We start from the raw sequence: 22,632 nt of genomic DNA, 5'->3' as shown, positions 1-22,632 counted from the left end.
TACATGTCTGTAATCCAGGTAGGAGGACCCTAAGCTAAGAGAACAGGTTTTTTTTTTTTTTCGAGACATGCAGATCTCTGAGTGCTAGTCAGTTCTGTTGAGCCAGTTTGGTTGAGTCAATCCGCAGAAAGGCAGGCAGTGGAGCCGAGTTCATGGAATTCAGAGGCAGTTTTACTGGGAGAGTTTTACAGAGACAGGTGAAAACAGAATGATCCAGAGAATGAAAAGGAGCCAGAAGATTGAAACAGATTACTAGGGTTAATTTGAGGCTAAGCAGACCAATTCAAGCAGAACAGAGAGAAAAGCCAGAGTTCACAAAGAACTATAAAGGTTGAGCAGAAAGTCTTGAAGACTGAAAACATTCTAAGCTTAGGTTAGCAGAGGGAGGCAGTAAGCTTGAGAACAATTAAATCAGGTGAATAAAAGTTACTCTTACAACCAACAACTGAGGTAAATTTTAATGAACGTGTAAGGGAATCATCAACTGGGGGAGGCTGAAGTTCTTACAATATATTCCTGTTTAGACAGACAGGCTATTGTAGATGATGTTGTATCCGTTCACAGTGTACATCCTATGCCGCACAGTGGTGAGTGGATCCAGGCCAAGAGAATACTCCAGTCTCAAAGACATCAATGTCCATTCTTTCCCTCTTGTGTTATAAATATCTCGTGGCAAATCCATATTCAAAGCAATGGTGTGGTTTGATTTCAAAGGACATGGCATTTGAAAGGTTCTGTGCTTAAGGACCTACTCTAAAAGCAACATTCTATACACAAAAAGTTAATTCATACGTGAAACTTCATTGGACCTGGGTTTAGGGTTATTTGGGACTTGAACAGCTTAAAATCTTTACACTTTGCAATTTTCAAAATCTACTCAAAACTGTTCCGTTCTCCCAAAAGTATACTGTTTTAACCTCTTGAAAGGCAGGCTTTGTTTTTTGAGGCAGGGTCTCTGAGTAGCCTTGGCTGTCCTTGAACTTGTTTTGTAAATTAAGCTGGCCTTGAACTCAGAGATCCTCCTGCCTCTGCTCCCAAGTGCCAGGATTAAAAGTGTATACCACCATGCCCAGCTGACAAGCAGTTTCTTTATATTCACTGAACTGCATCCAGCAAACTAAGAAAACACAAACGGACATTTCTCGGACCCTGTTGAGGACACAAAGCAGAGCTGGAATGGAAGCACTAGTGAAATCACGCTGATGTCAAGGGTCGGGCAGTGTCGCCATGTTCCTCTCAGGCTATGGCCAATCACTGACTGAATGTTTGCCTTCCAGCTCTTCCAAGTATGACATACAGTAATTCATAATCTCACAGAGCTCAAGTCGGAGTCGGGCAGGCAGAGCTGGCTCATAGCAGCCACTGCTCATGGCTTCTGCAGGAACACCAGGAGGTGAAACTAAGATCTGAGAGGATGAGGGCGCTGCTTCTCCCCCAACTACGGACCAGCGACTACTGCGACCTTGTGCTTCTGAATGTGGGGACCGCACACTTATAAATGACCTACCTTCCCTGTGAACAAAGACTTAACTCTCCCAACCCCCCCACCCCCTTTTTTCTTTGAGACAGGGTATTATTATGTAGCCATGGCTGGTATAGAACTCACTACATAGACAAGACTGGTCTTAAACTCCTGCCTCTGCCTCCCAAGTGCTAGGATTTAGTGTGTGTACTAAAACATCAGGCAGACTTCAACTTTTAAAAATTCCATTACCTTTGTCAAAACATTTGTAATAAAGGCAGTGAGAAGTAGTTTAAAAAATATTAAATGCCTAAGTTAAAATGCTAATAATGAAGAATTGCAACTTTGAGGAGGCAGAAAGAGAAACATAAATCAAGTTTTAATATAAAATGTAAACAAACAATACAGAAGAATGGAGTTTCTTGTAATTCTTGTGAAACAAAGCTTTACATTAGAACATCTACTTTTTGTTAAATAGATGACTCTATTTCGTTAACTCACAAACTCCAGGGTTTTTAATTTGTGGGTAGAGTGCTATTTTCTCTTATATCCTTAAAATAAAATTTTAAAAAAGATTTTAATTACTTGTGTTTGTATTTGAGTATTTTCCAGAACTAATGTCTGTGTATCACATGTATACAGTGCTCTTGGAGTCCAGAAGAGGACATTACAGATGGCTGTGAGCCACCATGTGGTGTTGAGAACTGAATCTGGGTCCTCTGGAAGAGCAGCCAGCATTTTTAACCGTTGAGTCATCTTTCCAGCCTCTCTCTTATGGTCTTTTGAGGTTTTGTCTAAATCTATGGTTAAGACAAATCAAATTCTTCAAATAAGTACAAAAGAGTCAAATGAATCAATTAAATTATATATTTAAAAGTTCCAAAACATCAGAAGATGACAGGCAGCTATCCACAGGTACAGACTGCCTATTTCTGAGGTCTCCAACAGATGAACACTGTACAAAGAACACAAATTATTACTCAAACAGTCACCTTCCAGTATCCTCATGACTCTTTACTATTGATAACACAGTTAATGGAAAGTAGTTAATTGGATGGAAAATCAAAATTGTAAAATGTATTCTGGGATTCTATCACTTACACTGTAAATTTCTGAAGGGTTGGTGTACACTCAATTTTTAAACAAGCATCTCAAGTCTTTTACAAAGACTAAAAGGTAAGAAATATTGTGCTTTTTTTCATTGTAACAATAGCCAAATAAAATTCTTAAGTGATACTCTTCATGTTTGGCAAAAATGAAAATGTATGAAATTAACTATTTACTTAATTAACCTGTAACCACTACTGAAATCTTAACTTATACTCACATTGAAATGGAAATTCAAGACACAAGCATAGCAACACATTCAAACAACATAACTGGTCAAGATACGTTACTTAACATTAAGTGGAGAGACCAAAAAGTAGGTAGTATAAACCAGAGAAAGTAGTTTCAGAAACTGGATGTTGTACCTACAGCCGTACCACCTGCACGTGTGTGTCTCATTTGACCTTGGAAGCTAAGCAGGGCCAAGCCTGGTTAGCACTTAGAATAAGGGGTTTTGTAAGGAAACTTTTCCTTTCCTACAATGCCTTTTGAGGTAACCCTCATACCCACACCGTCTGTGACTGGACAGTACATCTCACTTCTAGTTACTAGAAGACATTTCTTTTAGAGACTGGGGCAAAGGGGAACAGAGGCTACAAACTTTCTAGTTTGCTCAATGCCCCCTTTAACAGGACAACTGATAAGTTTACGTCAAATTTTAGATTCTTAAACCAAGATAAACAACAAAGGACAGTGGAGATAAACACTATTTTTAGAAAACCTTTTTGTCCTTTAAAATATATTAGTCCCCTTCTAGCAGGAGTTTACAGAGTCCTCCTAAGACCTTAATAAGAACACAGAACACAATGGGGGGATGGAAGGGGGGCACAGCACCATAATTTCAAACATACAAAACATTCAGCACTGACTAGAATAAGACCAAGCTGCCCACAGACAGGGACAAGTCCCAACATGGAGGAAATATATTATCTATTTGAATAGAAGAAAAGTGGAAGATATGTTTAGGTAAGAATGAAGAAAGAAGTGCTAACTCCTTGTACTACAAGGAAGGAATGGGATTTCTTTATCAAAAAGCAGAAAGAAAATGCAAGCTCCCAAATGGATTTCTGATGCTCAAACTCTATCATACGCTGCTGGTAACAGTAAATATATATATATCTATATTCATATATGTATATCAAAAAAGGAAAAATAATCTATAGAACAGTCAGTAGTCAGAGACATTTAGAAAAAAGTAAAAACAAGTCTTTCTTTTTAAAAACGGATTTACTAGAACAGCTTCACACCCAGAGGACCTACAGCCCCACATCCTCTGATGAAGCCATGGTGTTACTCATCAACATCTGCTGGGGCCATGTTGGAAACTACAGGCATTGGGGTTAGGGCTGCAAGGCAAAAGCTGTTATCTGCCAGTCTTGCTCATAGCCATGCGTGAAGCATGGTGGAGTCTGGAATACTTGTGAATGAGGGTTTCCCAGATAAGCATGCATCACCGAGGCTCAGTAAAATGTTCTCATTAGCCATCCTTACTCCCTCCAGAAACCTGGATCCGTGTACCTACTTTTCTTCTTCTCTAAAACACAGACCCAAATGGACTTCTCAAACCAATGGGCTACTTGCCTTGAAGTAAGAAAACAAAACAAAACAAAAAAAAACTCTTCCCAGAATCCAGTCTAGTCAGATGTTCTAACCTGCTGATATCCTCCTGAGGGAAGTGAGGGGCTCTTTTGGAGGATTTTCTTATTGGTATAAATAAGCACAAGCAGCTGAGATCATAGACTGCACTGCCACCCCAAGACTTCTAGAGGGATAACTTTGGCCTGCTCCTCTTAACTGGATCAGTAGGGCATAAATGTCAGTAATTACGGACAGAGTTGTACTCTTTTTTTTTTTTTTTTTTTTTTGGTTTTTCGAGACAGGGTTTCTCTGTATAGCCCGGGCTGTCCTGGAACTCACTCTGTAGACCAGGCTGGCCTCGAACTCAGAAATCCGCCTGCCTCTGCCTCCCGAGTGCTGGGATTAAAGGCGTGCGCCACCACCACCCGGCCAGAGTTGTACTCTTGACTACTGCCCAATTATCCTAGCTAAGGAAAGTCAGGGCCTTCTGATGGCACCACCTGTATGTTGTAGCCTTCTACAACTACCATCAGTTGGTTGAAAGCCACTTCTCATATGCCCCACTAAGCAATCAAAGTGTTAATGACAAACAGCCTCCTGAGAGTTCCATAAGAACCTGACCTTAATTCAGCAAACCATACTCAAAGGAGTCAAGAGTTGAAATACTTGGCTGCTGCACCAAAGAAGACATCCTCTGCACAGATGATAAGAGAATGGAGCCCACACAATCCATGCAGAGAGGAAGCCAGCATTAAGAGGACTTTTTCTGAAGTCCATTCATCTTTGGAAACAACATTCTGAGTGGTCGGAACCACTCTGCTTGATGAGTAAGGTCTCAATGTGGTCCACTTCCCCCCATGTTGCAAGCTAACAGGACATCTGCTAACTGGTCTCTTTAAGATCCTCCATTGGTAGTTTGTAGCTCATTATGAAGGGAGGAGGTGGTGCTTGGCCTGGGCTATCTGGCCCCGGCTTCTTTGCACAGTTTATACAGATGTAATCTTCATTTTCAGCCATTTCTGGGGATACACCAACACAAACTTGATGAAACCACTCATCACAGCCACCATCACACTGTACCCAGTCTACCTGTAGGAGATAAAGATTGGGAAATGTTTAGCATCATAACAGTAAGGCCAGAATAAAAGCAAACCAGAGAACTTTCTTGGAATTAAGAAGAGCAAACAACTGGAATATCCAGAGATAGATATGACTTCTTACGGGGTTATTTTTCAAAGAAAGAAGCTGAGAAGTTAATACCCCCAAATTATATTTTACCATAGTGTGTCCACAAAATTAGGCCTCTTAGGTACTCCATTACCTTATGAATACCTGGGGTTCCTTGTGAGGCAGAAACATGATTGGGAAATACTTAACAAAAAAAGAAACTTCTAATAGAGCAGCCAAGTAGTTTTAGCTAATATTAACAATTTCTAGGCTCTAAAATAATGCAATTAACAATCAAGAAAGAAAGAGGACAACAACGTGAGGCAGTCCTGTGGATTAGCTTTATTTCAAAGAGATAAGCCAAAGTACTAAGAGCATTAAATACCTTTTTAGAAAAGCAGTCACATAGGCCACTTTTAAAACTACTATTTTTTATTCTTCTCTTCTTCCGTTACAAATACAACTCCCTATAAAAAGTTAGCAAATATCAGAGGTCAAATCTTACAAGTTAACCAATTACAACAGTCAAAGACACAGGTCAATAGATTAACTCTGGGGTTTAAAATTAGTCTGAGAAAGTGACAGGTGTAAGCGGCAGATGCCAGGCAAACACTGATCCTTTAGACCCTACAGTGACTAGAAGAGGCATGAAAGGCTTTAGTTTGGTGACTTAAAACCTTGGTGCTAACAGTAAAGTAGGAAAGTGCAACTTCAGGCTTTTCTATTCAGAAGGTAACCGTATACTTAATGTCGTATTAGACAAGATCTATCATTAAGATAACAAGAGCCACAGGCATCCCCCTTCACAATACAAAGGCTGGCCACTGAAGCGGCAGTACAGGAAGCCACTTAAAATCGTAAGCTTGATCAGACCTCGGAGCAAAGAATTATTAAAGGGATCAAAGAAGCCCCTTAACACAGCCAGAAGGACAAAGGAGGCCTTGGCTAGGTAAGTAAGTTTTATTTAGGGAAAAGCGAGTGGTTTTAAAATGCTTCCATAGCGTGTAAAACAACAGTCAAGTCAGTAAGTCTTGGGCTTATATTAGAGGATGGAAAATTATTTATAATATATTGCCATTTGGCTTTTATTATCTCTTATCATTTCTATTTTAAGCATTCTTAAATATTTGTATTGTTCTTAAATATCTGTCCATCCATTTTCTTCCTGTAATTAAATTCTTTAAGTGTTCCCTCCTAAGCATACCGTGTAGCCTAAGCTAGCCTCATCTTCATCTTCAGTCTAGCACTCTGCCAGGCTCAGACTTGAGACTCTCCTGTCTCAGTCTCCAGAGTGTTGGGATCACTGTGGCAAAGTTGTAAGTTTATTAAGCAAAGGAAAGTGCATACTCTGAGAACTAAGTGTGGACTTTAAGACATTCTAGATGATTCCTACTTATTTCAGACCACTGCTGTCTGTGATATTGCTTCCTATAAATTCAGAGTAACTTAATTATTCTCAACTAAACTAAATTCCATTTGTTTATAACTGGATGTTTTGCCTCAGAAGAAGGCAAAAGTATAGTTATGAAACTGATAACAGCCAGGCAGTGGTGGTCCTCACCTTTATTTAATCCCAGCACTTGGGAGGCAGAGGCAGGCAGATCTCTGAGTTCGAGGCCAGCCTGGTCTACAGAGTGAGTTCCAGGACAGCCAGTGCTACACAGAGAAACCTTGTCTCAAACAAAACAAAATAGAACACCCCCCCACCTCACCCAAATAAATAAAAAAAAGATTCTGCTGTAACCAGAGAAATAGTAGGATGTAATAGGCTGCTGAATAAAGTGAACACTATAAATGCTAACTACTGCAAGTGAACTGAAGATGAGTGTTTTGGGTATTCGGAGCATGTAAAGGAATTAGAAAAATGACCAACATTTCATGGGATTTGAGATCCTATGCTGTTTTATAATGACACCCTAGCTGACAGATTTCTTCACTCCTACCTCTAATCCTATTAACTTAATCAAGTCTTCATTTATGCTAGTCCACAGGAAAAAAGTTACCAAATAAGAGGTATTGGTATTTGCTACTAAAAAAAAGAAAAAAAAAAAAGGCATTGTATGGTTTTTAAATCTATTTTTTCACTGTGTCCACTGGTTTCAAGTTTCTAAAAACTAAATCTATTATTTTTGTTCAAATAAGCAAGGCAGTACTTTCTCTCTTGTGATCTTGATTAGAAGTACCTCTTCCGCTGCTTTAAAAAAATAAAAGATTTTTCTTGAGGTGGGTATTCATTTGTGCAGACTCTACTACAGCCTTCTGGTTATAGAACAACTTACCCTGATAATCCAAGTAAGGAAATTGTATCCTTCATTCACCAATTTCTTTATTAACAATCAACCCTAATTCTACTTCTGTATAAAAAATCCCACAGGAGCACAAATCAAACTAAAGTTCAAAATGTTAACTGACTCCACAGACAATTCTGAGGGGCAGTGACCCATATGGTAACCTGAAAGTTCAAAAGCATAGAATCTGGCTAACTGAATACTACATTCTAATAGTCACCTCCTGCCCTACGTGCCCCCCCCCCAACTGATTAGGGAAAAGGACTTTATTAAGAAATTACAAAAATAATAATAAATTTCCCCAAAATGCAAGCATGATGGCAGGTGTCTCAACAACTATAAGGTGATAGATTAACTGATAAAAAGCTACTAAAATACAACAAATAGGTTACTGTGTTTATGTGTAGGAGAATGTCTGTTCAAAAGAGAAATAGGACCGGAGAGACCTTTTGTAGGTAAGAGCACTTGCTGACAAGCCCGACAACTTGAGCTGACTCCTTGGATAGTCTCCACGTGGTAGAAGGAGAGAACTGACTACTGTCCTGACTAGCACATGTACACCCCTCCTCCATAAACACACACATTAATATACTGAGGTTGGGTGTCTATAATCTCAGTGCTAAGGATGCTTGCCTAGCATCTCCAAGGATCTGGGTTTTATCCCCAGCACAATCAAGACAGAGAAGAAACAGAACGGAAATGGGAGGGAAACAGAGGACAGCTTGACCTTCTGTTGTGTCATTTCACACTCAGACTTAAGTTCCTGGCAATTTGTATTTTGTTGTATACCTTACAGTGTAATACTGTTGGAGGAAGGAAAGAAAACTAATATTTAGTGATAGTCTTAGCTTACTAATTTTAATCAATTTATGTACTCTAAGCATTGTGACTAACCATTCAAGTTTGTCTAGGAGCAAACTAGGACACAGCAGCAGACCTCAGGGAGAAAAAGCTTCTAGATTGAAACATTTCCAAACCTACTTCTATCTTGTTTTAAAAGTTAATTTCAGCTCAAATTTTATAGCTGATAGAATAAATAGACTTTCAGAAACCTTGGCCTTACTCTGATATTATCTTTCTTTATTCTTTGTTAGCTATTTTGCATCTGAAGTTAGGTACATTCAAGTAAACAATCTTAAAAATTGTTTTCTCAATCTTTTTGAGAAAAAATAATATTCATTATTGATAGGAGAAATGATGAAGGGTCATTCAGCATGATTTTTAAAGAGCATGGTGTTTTCCTGAAAAAGTGTTTTTCTTATTCTGAAGCTGTACATCAGACATTTGTTAGATACTTAATTACAAATTAAGAAAGTTGAAAAAACTTAAAAAAAAAAAAGACAGTTTCTCTGTGTAGTTCTGGGTGTCTTAGACGAGACTGGCTTCTAACTCACAGAGATTCACCTTCCTCTGCTTCATGAATGCTAGAAAGGTGAAGGTGAGGTGTGTGCCACCACGGCCAAATGAAAACTTTTAATTTAATAAACTAATGCCAGAAAAAAAAAACCCGCAAAATAGCAGTGGAGATGAAATATTTATAATCTGAAATAATCTGCACAGAATTAAACAAAGAAATACAATATTAGTTTTATTTTATAAAAATAATGTCAGGGAAAAATATAATGTTAACCTTTAAACATTTTTCTAAAATATGTAGCTAAGTCTATGTTCTATCAAAATGTACCCACATAAATACCAAATACGGTAGGAGCAAATCTCCCCTCTTTACACTTACACAGCTTCTCCTGTTACCAAGTGCTCTCACAGACTGTCCTCTTTTTTCCGTGAGTTAATTTATATTTAATTGTATAGTGAGTGGGGTAGTGGTGCCTGCAGTGTTTACATGCTTAAGGAAGAGGAGGGGACACATTGCTAGTGTTGAAATTACTGAAAATCAGCTAAAGAGGAAAGAAGAGGGATCTAAGAGCCCTGAGCTGCTGTCTTCACAGCCAAAGAGGAAAAGCTAACTTCCCATCAGCCTGCTTAGTTAATGAATGAAGACTGACCCATGAGTCGGGGATTTAGTAGAGTCAATCTGCCACAGTTGGAGACCAGGGCTGGCTCTTTCATGTTGTGGCTCTGCTACTCGTTAGCTCTGTGACTTTGCTCACATCATCATCTGTAACGTGAGAAGCTGGGACAAGAGACTTCTTGGTCCCTTTCAGGCTCTAAAAATGTGTTAAGTTTATTTATTATTCAGAAAGTAAGTGGGGCACAACTTTCAAGAAATGGTGGTGCAGTTCTATTTTCCCTTTATTTTCAAACTGTGGAGCTAGTAAGATTCTAAATATCAGACGATATGAGAATACATTCAAAATTACAAATTGTGTGTAGCAGCAGCAGCAGGTGTCTTACTCTAATGCTCTACACCGTAGTTTTTGAGACAGGATCTTTTACTGAACCTGGAGCTCAGCAAGTGGCTAGACTGTGGCCAGCATACCTGGGGGCTGTTCCTGCCTCCCATCTGCCCTCCCTCTCCTTCACCTCAATGCTATTGTCACAGACACATGCTGTTATGCTCAGCGTTTACATAGGGTCCAGTACTCAGGACCTTACATGTAAGCTTCAACAACTGAGCCATCTTCCTAGCCCTTTAAAATTATCCATATTGGTTTTAAAATTTAGGTAGCTCAAGCTGGTCTAACTTGAAATCTTCATTTTCTCTGTCTCCCAGGTGCTGAATTGTTTTGTATTACTACAAAGGCTTCTTTCTAGTATTCTTTAGAGGAAGAAGAATAAAAGATATCTTCAATCACTTAAAGAATTGAGATTTTTTTTTTTCTCCGATAAAGTCTGTCTACTTCTCCCAGAAACTAATGAAAGTATTACCTAAAAAAGAGCCAACACTGAATTACTATACTTATAATTTAGGGTTAAAAAGTTACTACATGAGCCAGGTGGTGGTGGTGCTTGCCGTTAATCCCAACACTCAGGAAGCAGAGGCAGGTGGAGTTCTCAGTTTGAGGCCAGCCTGGTCTACAGAGTGGGTTCTAGGACAGCCAGGGCTACACAGAGAAACCCTATCTTGAAAAACCAACAAAACAAAACAGCCCAACCAACTAACCAACCAACCAACCAACCAACCAACCAACCAACCAACCAACCAACCAACTAAAAAAGTTACTACATGTACTTGCAATACACATAACAGTCCATATGTAGGAGTCAGAGGACAACTTGAGGAAACTAGCTTTCTACTTATATCATGTGGTCCTGGAACTGGACTCAGGTTGTCAAATTTGGTAACAAGTACCTTTAACAACTAGGCCATCTACTAGCCTAGGCTGAAAAATTTTAACAATAACATTGTGAGTCTGAATTATTTGCTTTAAAAATCATTTTATATTTAAGAGAGTATCTCATTAAATATATATTAAGAGAATATTGTTCATCTAAAGTATAAATAAGATAAGGATGGACTTTTCAGGTCAGAAGAGTATTTTGAAGACTACCCTGAACACTGTGTATGAAGAGTGCAGTGCTTGCCAGGGTGTCAATTAAGTTTTCTATGCTTCTATAGATTTCTAGTAAATGACTTAAAAACTTCTTGCTTAATTAAAATGGTTTAAAAATATGTATGAAGTCCAAATTCTGGCATCACAACTATACTATCATCACATCCACACATCTGCGGCCCTTCACAGCAGGCAATGAACCCTCGCACCTCACCTTGTCCTTACAGGGCCTTTGGCAGTTCTGGGCTGCACACACAGCATTCTCATCGTCAGACTCCTCTGCGCCCGACCAGTCATACTTTGAGGGGATATCCAGCACCTTCCTCTCTCGTTTCTTCTCAGTGCTCTCTTTCACAAGCTCCACTTTGGCGGCGGCAGCCTTTTCTTTCTTTTTCTTTCGCTCTTCTTCTTTTGCTAACTTCTTGGCCAATTTATTCAGCTCTTTTGATTTGTCCACATTTAATTTTAATTTCTTCTTTTTAGGTTTATCTATTTTCTTTGGCTCCTTGGTCTTCTGTTTTCCTTCTCCAAAAAACTGTTCTACTTTTTCTAGTTTTCGTTTCCGTTTCTTCTCTGAAGAATCCTTTCCTTTCATTTTTAATGGTTTCTCTTCTATGCTATCATCCTTCAAAATATGAAATTAATCAAATCTTAATGTAAAACTTAAATATAGTGTCATTCTCTTATGTGAGGTACTTAGAACAAGAAAATTAGACACACACACACACACACAAAGAATAGGAGGCGAAGGAGGGGAAACAACTATATTTTAATGGCTCAGATTTCCTGTTTGGGATGATTACAGAGTTGTAAGAAGCTAGCTAGATACACATCTGTAGTCCCAGCACTTGGGAAGCAGCTGCAATGGGGTGGCTTCAAGTTCAAGGGTAGCCTGGTCTATATAGTGAGAGTGAATGAGTTCTAGGAATGTATTGTGGTGGTATTTGCATACAGTATGAATGTATATAATAGAACTGAACTGTTTACTCAAAAAAGGTAAGATGATAGCTCTTGTGTTGTAGCTACTGTACCAATATTTTAATTTTTTAAATTTATCTGTTTTCATGACTTATGCATGTTTTATTTTATGTGTATTGGTGTTTTGCCTGCATGTGTGTCTGTGTGAGACTGTCTAATCCCCTGGAAGTGGAGTTACAGACAGTTGTAAGCTGTCATGTGGGTGCTGAGAATGGAATATGGGTCCTCTGGAAATGCAGCCAGTGTTGTTAACTGGCGAGCTGTCTTTCCAGCCACCAACATTCTTTATATGAAAAAATGTATTTTCTGAATACCATAAAACCAGATGTTGGGGGTGCATGCCTGTAATCCTAGCACTTGGGAGGTAAAGACAGGAGGATCAGAAGGTTAAGGTCATCCTTTGCTACTCAGAAAGTATGAGACTAAACTTAGCTTCCAAAGTCCTTGTCTCAAAGAAAAATAAATAAGAAACTGGTTAAGCCAAGTGTGGTTGTGTACACCTTTAATCTCCCAAGACTCTGGAAGCAGGAGGTCAAAGAATAGAAAATAATAATAATACCAACCCTAAATTCTGAAATGGATTCCTCATGTCTACAATCCTAGCATGATCAAAGGGGGATCATGGATGTAAAAACACCAATATGAAATGCACACTGCTAATGCAAATGTAGTGTATGAGTAAAGTCTCCCAACTCATCCAAATCTACGTCATTACCTCCTTCCCCCTTTTTTCCTACGAGCATGTCTGGAAGTGCATGTGGTATGTGCACACATGTATATGTAAGTTTCTATGAGCATGTCTGGAAGTGCATGTGGTATGTGCACACATGTATATGTAAGTTTCTACGAGCATGTCTGGAAGTGCATGTGGTATGTGGACACATGTATATGTAAGTTCCAACGTGTGTGGAAGGTGATGTTGATGTCACGTGTCTTCCTCAATAACTCTCCACTTTGTAAATTGAGGTACAGTCTCTTACTGAACACGGAGCTTACCATTTTGGCTAGTGAGGCTAGCCAGTTTGCTCTAGAGATTTCCTGCCTCTGCCTTCCACAAACTAGGATTACAGGCAGGCCACCAAGAGCAACTACTTTAAAAAAAAAAAAAAAAAAATTTGTGCCAAACTCTGGTTCTCATATTGGCAAAGCAGGCAATCCCCAGCGCAACCTTTTAAAAATTTCAACATTTATCCAGTTATCTAAGGAGACTGTTATAAAATGGTTTGATTTAAAAAAAAAAAAAAAAGGTATTTTTAAATATGTGTGTGTGTTTCTGTGGGGGTATATGCATGTGAGTGGAGGGGCTTTTGAAGTAGAGGAGGCTTCAGATCCTCTGGAGCTGAAGTTACAGGTGGTTGTGAGCCACCCAATGTGGGTGCTGGGAACTGACCCAGAGCATGTGGATAATCTTAACATCTCTCCAGATACTAAACTGCTTCATCATTTTGTTTGTTTATGTGTTTCTGAGATAAGAGCTTGTGTAGTGGAGCTCAGTGTAGCCAAGGGTGGTTTTGAATGCCTAATCTTCTTGCCTCTACTTCCCGTTTTAGAATTATAAGCTATGTGTTTTTTAATCCTTTCTTCTCTCCAGCAGAGATAAAAGAATTATTACATAAAATTTCAATGAAGAAAACAAGGAAACAAATAGTTTTGCTTAAATGAGAGAACATGACTGCCAAACTACTACCCACTCAGCCATTCTGTTGCCAGTTGTAGCACTATTAAGGAACATGGACAGGTTAAAATCACTAATAAAGTCAGTATCAAGTCCATACCTCCATGATATGTAAGAATCTGTCCTCTGAGGGTGGATGTGTGGCCTGCAATATTCGCCATATGTGTTGTGTCTCATCCAGAGACACTTCTAGGAGGTCTCCAACCATCATCAGTTCTTCCAACTGTGCTTTTGCTCCAGGAGACAATTCCAATACTGGAGGCTCCAAACTTCTGGGAACTAAAGGGCTTTTCCGAGGCTGCTTTCTTGGAGTGCTAGAACCTTTCCCCCCAAGACATCAAGAAACAAAGCAAAGAAATGAAAATGGTATACACATGAAAGTAAATGTTCAGAAAAAAAAATTACCTCTCCCCCTTATAGTAACTTTAAATAACTGAATTCATTATTTTAGTACAAAAAAAAAGGTTTTAGAAATTGTACTAAATGGGTAACATAATGATCCATAAAATTTCTAAAAGTTTATCATAGAGAAAATAATCTCCATTTTCCAGAGGAGTAAAATAAATTATTACTTATTTTCTGTAGGTAGTAGAAAAGTCAACATCAGTGAGAAAAAATTCACCAAAAGAAAGAAGTTCCTAACAATTAATACCAAACACTCATACACACATTAAAAAAAACAAAACAAAACAAACAAACAAACAAAAAGAACACAAGATAAACCAATCAACTCCACAAAATAAAAGAACACCCAAGTCCTGTATGGATATTAAGCAACAGTGAGTTCCCTGACAGCTGGTACTCAGCAAGTAGAGGGCAAATGAAAGTCTAACAGAGATTCCATACAAATATGACACCTGATCACGTGACCTAAAAAAATATTCCTAGTTGGGACTCTATACTTCTATTATCTTTTCAGGCCATCATCTACTGATAGAAAATGAAAACAAATTTAGACTTTTCACAACCACAACAGTGTCTTCAAGTTCTCTCATTAGGTGATGACCAGGTTATGTATTCAAGAGGGGTTGACAATCTGGATTAATATAATGTATTTTCTATCTGTGTCAATTTACTTTCTAAATATATATTATTTTGTTTTTTTCTGGGCTTAGGACCAAACCTAGGCCTTTTACTTGCTAGGCAAACACCACAACCAAACTCTAACCCTTATGTTTTCTGTTTTGTTTGTTTTTTATTTATTTTATTTGTGTGTTATGTGCATGTAAGTCCAGGTACATGTATGCCACAGCATGTGGAGACCAGACAACAATGTTTCAAGTCTGTTGAGGGACCTGTTGTTTCTCCTGTTCTGTTACTTACTGCAGACTAGTTGGCCTGAGAATTCCCAGCCAAATCTGTCTCCATTCCCTACCTCTTGCACCAGTACCAGGACTACATACACATGCTACTGCATCTAATGCTTTTATGAGGGTTCTGGAGATCAAAGGTAAATTGTCAGACTCACATGGCTGGTGTTGAACCATCTTCCAGGCCCACTTATGTTTTTATGAAGACAGGGTCTCAGGTAGCCTAGGCTGGCCTCAAACTTGTTATCTGATAGGCAAGAAATGAACTTAAATTCCTGAGCTCTCCTGCCTACACCTTCAAGCGCTTGGATGATGGAGCATGTACCACCTTGCCCAGATTATACCTTTTCCAAGGGTAATTACTACCTTGAGAACAACTCTTAGAAGCAGAAGAATATGCATGCTCTGCACAGAATGAAGGTGCTGTCCACATGTGAGTCACCACTTCCTCAGACTTGATGGGAATCTCTTCATCACAAAAGAGATTGGGTTCCAGACTGCTAGAGGACTTCACACTGGCTGTATCCTGAAGAACAAAGAGAAATTATCAGAATTATAACCACTTAATTTACAAAAAGCTAAAAATGAAAGCTTTCAGGATAAAAGCTTCTGACATAAGACACTAAAAACATAAAAATTAACTATAATATTACATAAATACATAATCACCATGGCAGGGGCACCTTACCACAAATGTAAGATGTTATTTAAAGTTTCACCTTTGTTTTTTTTTTTTTTCTTTAAGTTTTGAAAAACTGCCATTACCACATACTCAAAACAAATACATGACTAGGTTTCTCTTTCACCCTCAATCCTTAAATACCAATGGCAGCAGTTTTAAAAACAGAACTTACCAGATATGTATCCTTAGCCTGTCCCTATAATTACCTTCATGTCATAGCCATATGTCTCCCGAATATCTTCATCAGAATCTGTTTCTTCATCATCATAGTCCATTGTTTGGTGGGGGGAAGATGATACACTGCTCACCACCCGGTTAAAAGCAGACTGCTGGAAACTAGGTAAGTGTCCCTAAACAACAAGATGAACAGACAGACTAAACAAACACAGGTAATTAATGTTTGCTTAACACCAACAAAATGTAACTAATTTACTTAAAAAGCAGCTAAGAGACTTCTTCAACAGTTAGTAGAAAATAAATATGCTACAGTCTACCTGAATATTTTCAGATAGTATTTCACTAAAATGACTTGAATTTTTACTGAGAAAAAGAAGAGCAAAGCTGTGTATGCAGAAGGAATAAGATGCTATTGATCATAGAACTGCTGGCAAATTATAGTTGCTTTCCTACCCAAGTCAACAGGTTAAATACATTTAATTTACAAGTTACATACTAACAGACACTACCACATGAAACATAAAAAGGTAAATCAGTAGCTGACCTGTAAATCTGGATTAGCAGCTGCTTTTTGGAGTTCTGCACTGATAATCTTTTCAGTTTTTTCTCTAGCTGCTTGTTCCACCATACGCTGGCTTAACACAGAGAGTTTGGCCAGGGCAGAGGACAGTTCATCTGTGGCTAGAGCTTGTCGTGCTCTGTCTTGCCAACTCATGGCACGTTCTGTCAAACACTGCAGTGCCTCTCCTTCAGGCAACCGTACTGGCAACTTCTGAAGGGATACCAGGAGTGACAGAATAGTCTCTAGCCTCGGCCTCCGAGATCTCATGCAAAGAGGGCAAAGGAATTTTACATCTTTAGCCTGCCAGCTGGATCCCTTTTTCTGGGAACTTGATTTAGGAAGAGGAACACAGCTGTTATGGAACCAGTCTTTGCAGAGCTCACACTGTAACATAAACCCACTGGCTGACTTGCGGCAAATACAAAATTTCACTTCTTCTATGCGGTCCACAATTGTCATCTTGGCTAGGTTGGCTGCTCTGAGGGAATGCATGGCTTCAATCTCCTTTTGCTCTCGTTCTTTGAAAACTGCCACCTGTACACAACAAGCATTTAATTAAAGGGAATCATTCTAAAACACCCACAAAATAGCAAATGCTTAAGCTGAGGGATGTTTCTCCAAGTTCCAGCACTATGGTAACAAAGTATTGCCCACATACAAAGTTCAGTGGCAATTTCCTGAGACGTGGGTTATCACACAAACATTTTGACACGAACATTTCTAATCTGTGAATTGGACATTATATCACAGTACTTTATGTAAGGCACAGTATATATAGAGAGGGTATTTCTTGAGATCAAGCACCCTAGGTGCCAAGCCTGGCTATTGGACTTACAGACTTACAGTCTGTGGTACAAATTTTCCAGATTTCAGTTTTCCTGAAAAGTGCAGGCACACCACCAACCACATTTTATTGTTTTAAGGATTAAATACAATTATACACCAAAGTGCCTAATCTAATACCCAGCACAACATACACAGTAACTAATGGTTTCCCAATTCTCAACGGCAAGTTCTGTTCAGATAAACATTTTTACTTTCCTTGAGAAGACCTCTACATTTCATTGAGAAGCAAAAGAAAGCCTGATGATCAACTACAATAGTATCTTGCAAAATTCATTTTAGCCCAGTAAATAAGAACAACTATAATTTAAAGATCACATGTACCACCAGCATATTTTCCTTTTAAATTACTGGTAGGTTGGAAACAATTTTGAAATACTTTCCAATTCTGACATCAGACGAGATCGGGCACAGTCAGGGTGCTATGGCTGTAGACAACTTTCCAATTCTATTTGCTGACAAGACTGACTTACTGGGCAAGCTCTCTAATGGAAGATCATCTTCTTTGGCCTCAAATTTATAGACAGAAGGAATCTTTTTTTTAAAAAAAAAAAAAAAGATTTATTTACTCATTATGTATACAGTAGTCTCTTACATGCATGCCTGAAGCCTGTATGCCACTGTACACCACTGAGCCTACATGTGTGGCTCAGCAGTTAAGAGCACTGACTGCACAGGCCTTTAATCCCAGCACTTGGGAGGCAGAGACAGGTGGATTTCTGAGTTCGAGGCCAGCCTGCTCTACAGAGTGAGTTCCAGGACAGCCAGGGCTACACAGAGAAACCCTGTCTCGAAGGAAAAAAAAAAAAAAAAAAAAAAGGAGCACTGTTCTTCCCGAGGTCTTGAGTTCAATTCCCAGCAACCATATGGTGACTCACAACCATCTGTAATAGGATCCGATGCCCTCTTTTGGTGTGTCTGAAGACAGCTACAGTGTACTCATATACATAAAATTAATAAATATATATTTTTTAAAAAAACTACATTTAACAGTAGCTTTTATCCATGTAGTAATAATGTAAGACATTATTTCAAGATCACCAAAACTGACTTTGAATATTCTTACCAAAAAGGAAAAAAAAGGATAAATATTTGAGATGCAAAAAGGAGGAGGTACTACAAAGAAATTGACTTTTTTACCTATAACAGAAAAGGCTTAGTAACAAGCAAAATATTTAAAACTGAATGAAGAGGTATAGCCAACAGTAAAGCACTTTAGTGGTCGGTCAAGAGACCTGGATGTAATCTAAGCATCAAAACAAAGAAAACTTTGCAGTAAAATATGGACTACTTTGAAGGAATACTTTGTATTATAAGAACAATAAGGAATAAATGCGGAGCTTGGGAATGTAACTCAGTGAGATAGCATTTGACCATACATGAGGTCCTAGGTTCCTAGCAGCCAAAAACAGAGAGAAAGGAAGGAAAGAAGGAAGGAAGAAGTGTGTGTGTGTGTGGGGGGGGGGGGGGGCGAGGGACAGGAACTTTTTAGGAAAAGAACAGCAAACTTTTTACACTATGACATACGTACACACAAATAAGGTAGGTAAATAAACAGTTAAGAACCTGTTAACATTTTCATAAAATTTTGCATTGAGAGAGCAAACTCAAGGTCTGCCCCTTGGATCCTTACCACCATGGCTGTATCTCTCGACTCCTCCAGTCCTTCTTCTAAGTCACTCAAAGTCTCAAGGTCTAGGTCCTTCTCCTTTTCTTTTTCTAGTATTTCTTTTACTTTTTTCCTCCTGTTTTTACCACTCCCATACACACCAATGTCAGTTCGTGGACTTAGCACCTGCAAAATTTTAAAAATATTTAAAAATAAACTCTAGTTTAAAAATTAAAGCCCTTGAGAGTAAAAATAGCCATTAATGGATCACTCTTCATGTCCAAAGTACCTATTCATTTAACTTTAATGTTTAAGAGGGAAGATCTTACTCTGTAGCCCAGTCCATCCTATAATTTGTGGTGATCCTTCTCCCTTCTCCCTCAGCCATCACACCACAGGCATGTTATCTAATTAAAATTTCACAACTGTACACAGCAGTTACTACTTCCCAGATTTTATTGATAAGAAAAACAGACTCAGACAAGGGACAACTTGACAAAGAACAAAGGTCCAAAGTGTTCCTCTTTAACTACTGTTAAAGGTGTTCAACTGTTCAGTATAAAAGGAATTAAATTTGTCTCTTGAGGGATAAGATTCTTCAGCAGAGTCTATTGACAGAGGTTTAGATATATGCTGGTTGCTTTTTCTGGATACAGCATAGATTAATGAAAAAAGAGTTTGCCTAAGACCAAGTTTCAATTCCACATCTGATACTAGCTAATAGAAATTAATTATAATGATGACTAAATTAACTGAAAAGACCCTTTCGCCAACACTTCTACCAGGAGTGGTTTATCAACTGCTGAGAGAGTGCTAAAGCATACACATGGTTATCTTCACCTGTAACAATGTATGGCTGGAATTCTTCTTAAGGAAGGTCCGCCCAGTCCGCTCTCTCCAGGCCCGTGCTGCTGCCACCTGTGATTCCACTTGAGGCAAGGCATCAAGACGCACAGGGATAGGGCGTCCTTTAGCAGACAAGCTCTCAAGCTGTTCCAAGTAAGCATAGTTGTTGCCACTCTGGAAAACAAAAAAGTAGATCCAAACAATTTTAATTCTTTCATGGAGTCTGGCAAAGTATTTGGAGGAACTTAGTCAATGCATTCTTTCTTTTCTTTTTTTTTTTTCTTTTTAAATTCAAAAAGGGGAATGGAACCTAGGCCTTGTAGACTAGGCAGGTAATAGCCCCACTAAGGAACATCTTCAGTACTTATGTTAATTTCTGTTTTAAATAAAGTAATTGGGTCTCTTTAATAAATTTAAACTTAAAATTTTCTACAGAAAAAAAGTTAGTAAAAATTGATTTAATGTAGTTTATTTATTTTTGAGACAGTGTAGGACAGGTTGGCCTCATACTCACAGGTTCCACTTGCCTCTGCCTCCTAAGGAATTCAGGGTTTTTGTTGTTGTTTCTTAAAGATATATTTATTTATTTTTTTTTTAAAGATATATTTATTTTATATGTGTGAGTACACTGTCAATGTCTTCAGACACAACAGAAGATCCCATTACATTGGATCCCATTACAGATGGTTGTGAGCTACCATGTGGTTGCTGAGAATTGAACTCAGGACCTCTGCAAGAGTAGTTAGTGTTCTTAATCACTGAGGAATCTCTCCAGGCCCTTGTTTTGTTTTGTTTTGTTTTGAAAAGACATGGCTTCTTAGGATAGCCTTGATGGTCCTGGAATTAGCTCTGTAGACCACACTGGCCTTGAACTCACAAGGTTCTGCCTCCCAAGTGCTGGAACTAAAAATGTGTGCCACTAACACCCAGCAAGAAATTCATTTTGTAATGAACAAATTACCAAAATTTTTCTTTTAATAATAAGAGAACCAGTAAGATAAAAATATTTCAAAGAACAAGCTGAACAGAAATATATAAATGAAATTAGAAATGAAGAATGAATTTGCTACTAGAAGTAAGTATTTTTTTAAAGATTTTATGAGACTGTCTTGCCAATATGCATGTGTAGCATGTACAGCGCCTACAGAGGTCAGTGGTGTTGGATCCCCTGGAACTGGAGTTACAGATGTTGTAAGTTGCCATGTGAGTAATGAGAACTGAACCCAAGTTCTCCACAAAAGCAGTAAGTCTTCTAACCTCTGAGCCACTGTTTCAGTCCCCATAAAGAATATCACAGAAGACAACAGAAGAAACTTTTTTGCAGTATAGAAATCTATGTTACCATTACAACCTCAAAATTAATTTCTATGGACATAAGATTAAAAACAGTATCTTAGACTGGGTAACCACTCCTGCTGTTACAGAATGAAAGCTATGAATGATTACTTTCGTCCTAAACACATGGTATGTCAGTATTTCCATGTTATGAAATCACTTCTGTTTTTAGAACCATTATATATTCTAGGAAAAGGTTATTTCCCATAACTGATATGGTTGCTTGAAATTTTATTTTGAAAGATACATTGACACATGCTGGAAAATAAAGACAAGAAATCAATGAATTTTTGCTGGTGTATGCATATAATCCCAGCACTTAGAAGACAGAAGGTAAATTCAGAGTTCAAGGCCCACTTTAGCTACACAGCTTAAAGCCAACTTAGGCAATATAAAATAGTGTTTCAAAAAATAACCAAATAACTCTTATTCCCAACACCCACATGACTTTGTACTACAGCATGTAACTCCAGTTCCAGGAAATCCAAAACCCTCTTCTAGTTTTCTGGGCTTCATGAATATAGTACACAAACATACATTCAGGAACAAATACATACAATTAAACAATGATTTTAAATAATAATATAGTGTTATTATGAAACACTAGTGGCAAAAATCACTAAGGTAGTAGGATAAGAAGAGTTAGCTTAAACATTCAAATAAAAACGCTCAAATATCAAAAGGGCAAACAAATAATATATTCGTTCTTTCTCCTTCTGGTGCCCAGCTATTGTCCCTTGACTACAGAATATCTTCTGGGTCAACCTAGAAGTCATGTAACCTGAAGAGCTGTCCTAGTAAAAGAACCTATTCATTCAGAGCCTCCAAGTCAGTAATCTACCAAAGCGAAGGACTGACAGTCCTTAAAAATGATCAAGGAGGAAAGTCAGAAGTGGTGGTACATGACGTTAAGCCCAGTACTGAGGTAGCAGAGGCAGGCAGATCTCTGTGAACTGGAGGCCAGACTGGTCTATACAGTAAGTTCCAAAAGACCAGTTTCCAATGTGTAAGAAACTCATATTGATGACCAATCAGAGCTACACAGTGAGACCCTGCCTCAAAAAACAATAGCCTCCCCCTTTCTCTGAAAAGCTGATTATCTAACTCTTATCAACTTTCCTAATCAAAACTAGTAACCTTTAAGTATTTAGTATTTATTCTGAGTTTTAAAATCAGAGCAAAGAATAGATGAACTATTATTTTATTAGCATATTCTAATGAAGTAAGGTTTATATCATTTACTTATGGGAAGGTATTACCTGGTAGGTAGGCTAATCTGAACGTTTCTTTACCTGAATAGCTTCCACTTTAGCTGTCCATTCACGAGCCTTCTGTAAGGCTTCTTTTAAGGACAACACATTGGGTAGAAAGGCTGGAATGTTCTTGGCTTCATTCACAATATTTTCTAAATTTGCCATACTGTGCCGTGGTCTAAATGAACAATAAAACAGTAAGATACGAAGTAAAAGTTCAATTACTAAAAGAATTAAAATAGCATTTTCCAAAGTGCTAGAAACTCATATTCATGAACTCATTTAATTCTTTTTTTTAAAAGATT

General features: G+C 38.2%; 1 protein-coding gene across 1 annotated transcript in view; it reads right to left on the bottom strand.

The window, feature by feature from the left end:
- Positions 1 to 4,893: 4,893 nt before the first annotated feature.
- Kdm5a (lysine demethylase 5A) overlaps positions 4,894 to 22,632 on the bottom strand; it is a 69,440-nt gene continuing 51,701 nt past the window's right edge. Inside the window, exons 20-28 of the mRNA XM_028761137.1 lie at positions 22,367 to 22,505; positions 19,734 to 19,913; positions 18,918 to 19,079; positions 16,424 to 16,975; positions 15,909 to 16,052; positions 15,387 to 15,546; positions 13,811 to 14,031; positions 11,272 to 11,682; positions 4,894 to 5,236 (exon numbers count right to left, since the gene is read on the bottom strand). Of these exons, the coding sequence (XP_028616970.1) occupies positions 5,030 to 5,236; positions 11,272 to 11,682; positions 13,811 to 14,031; positions 15,387 to 15,546; positions 15,909 to 16,052; positions 16,424 to 16,975; positions 18,918 to 19,079; positions 19,734 to 19,913; positions 22,367 to 22,505 (2,176 nt within the window). The 3' untranslated portion in view covers positions 4,894 to 5,029. The remainder of the gene's footprint in view (positions 5,237 to 11,271; positions 11,683 to 13,810; positions 14,032 to 15,386; positions 15,547 to 15,908; positions 16,053 to 16,423; positions 16,976 to 18,917; positions 19,080 to 19,733; positions 19,914 to 22,366; positions 22,506 to 22,632) is intronic.

This window comes from Grammomys surdaster, unplaced genomic scaffold (assembly GCF_004785775.1).
Source record: "Grammomys surdaster isolate TR1022 unplaced genomic scaffold, NIH_TR_1.0 126660, whole genome shotgun sequence".
Lineage (NCBI taxonomy): Eukaryota > Metazoa > Chordata > Mammalia > Rodentia > Muridae > Grammomys > Grammomys surdaster.
Note: the sequence above shows the minus strand (reverse complement) of the source record. Positions and strands in the feature narration are given on the sequence as shown.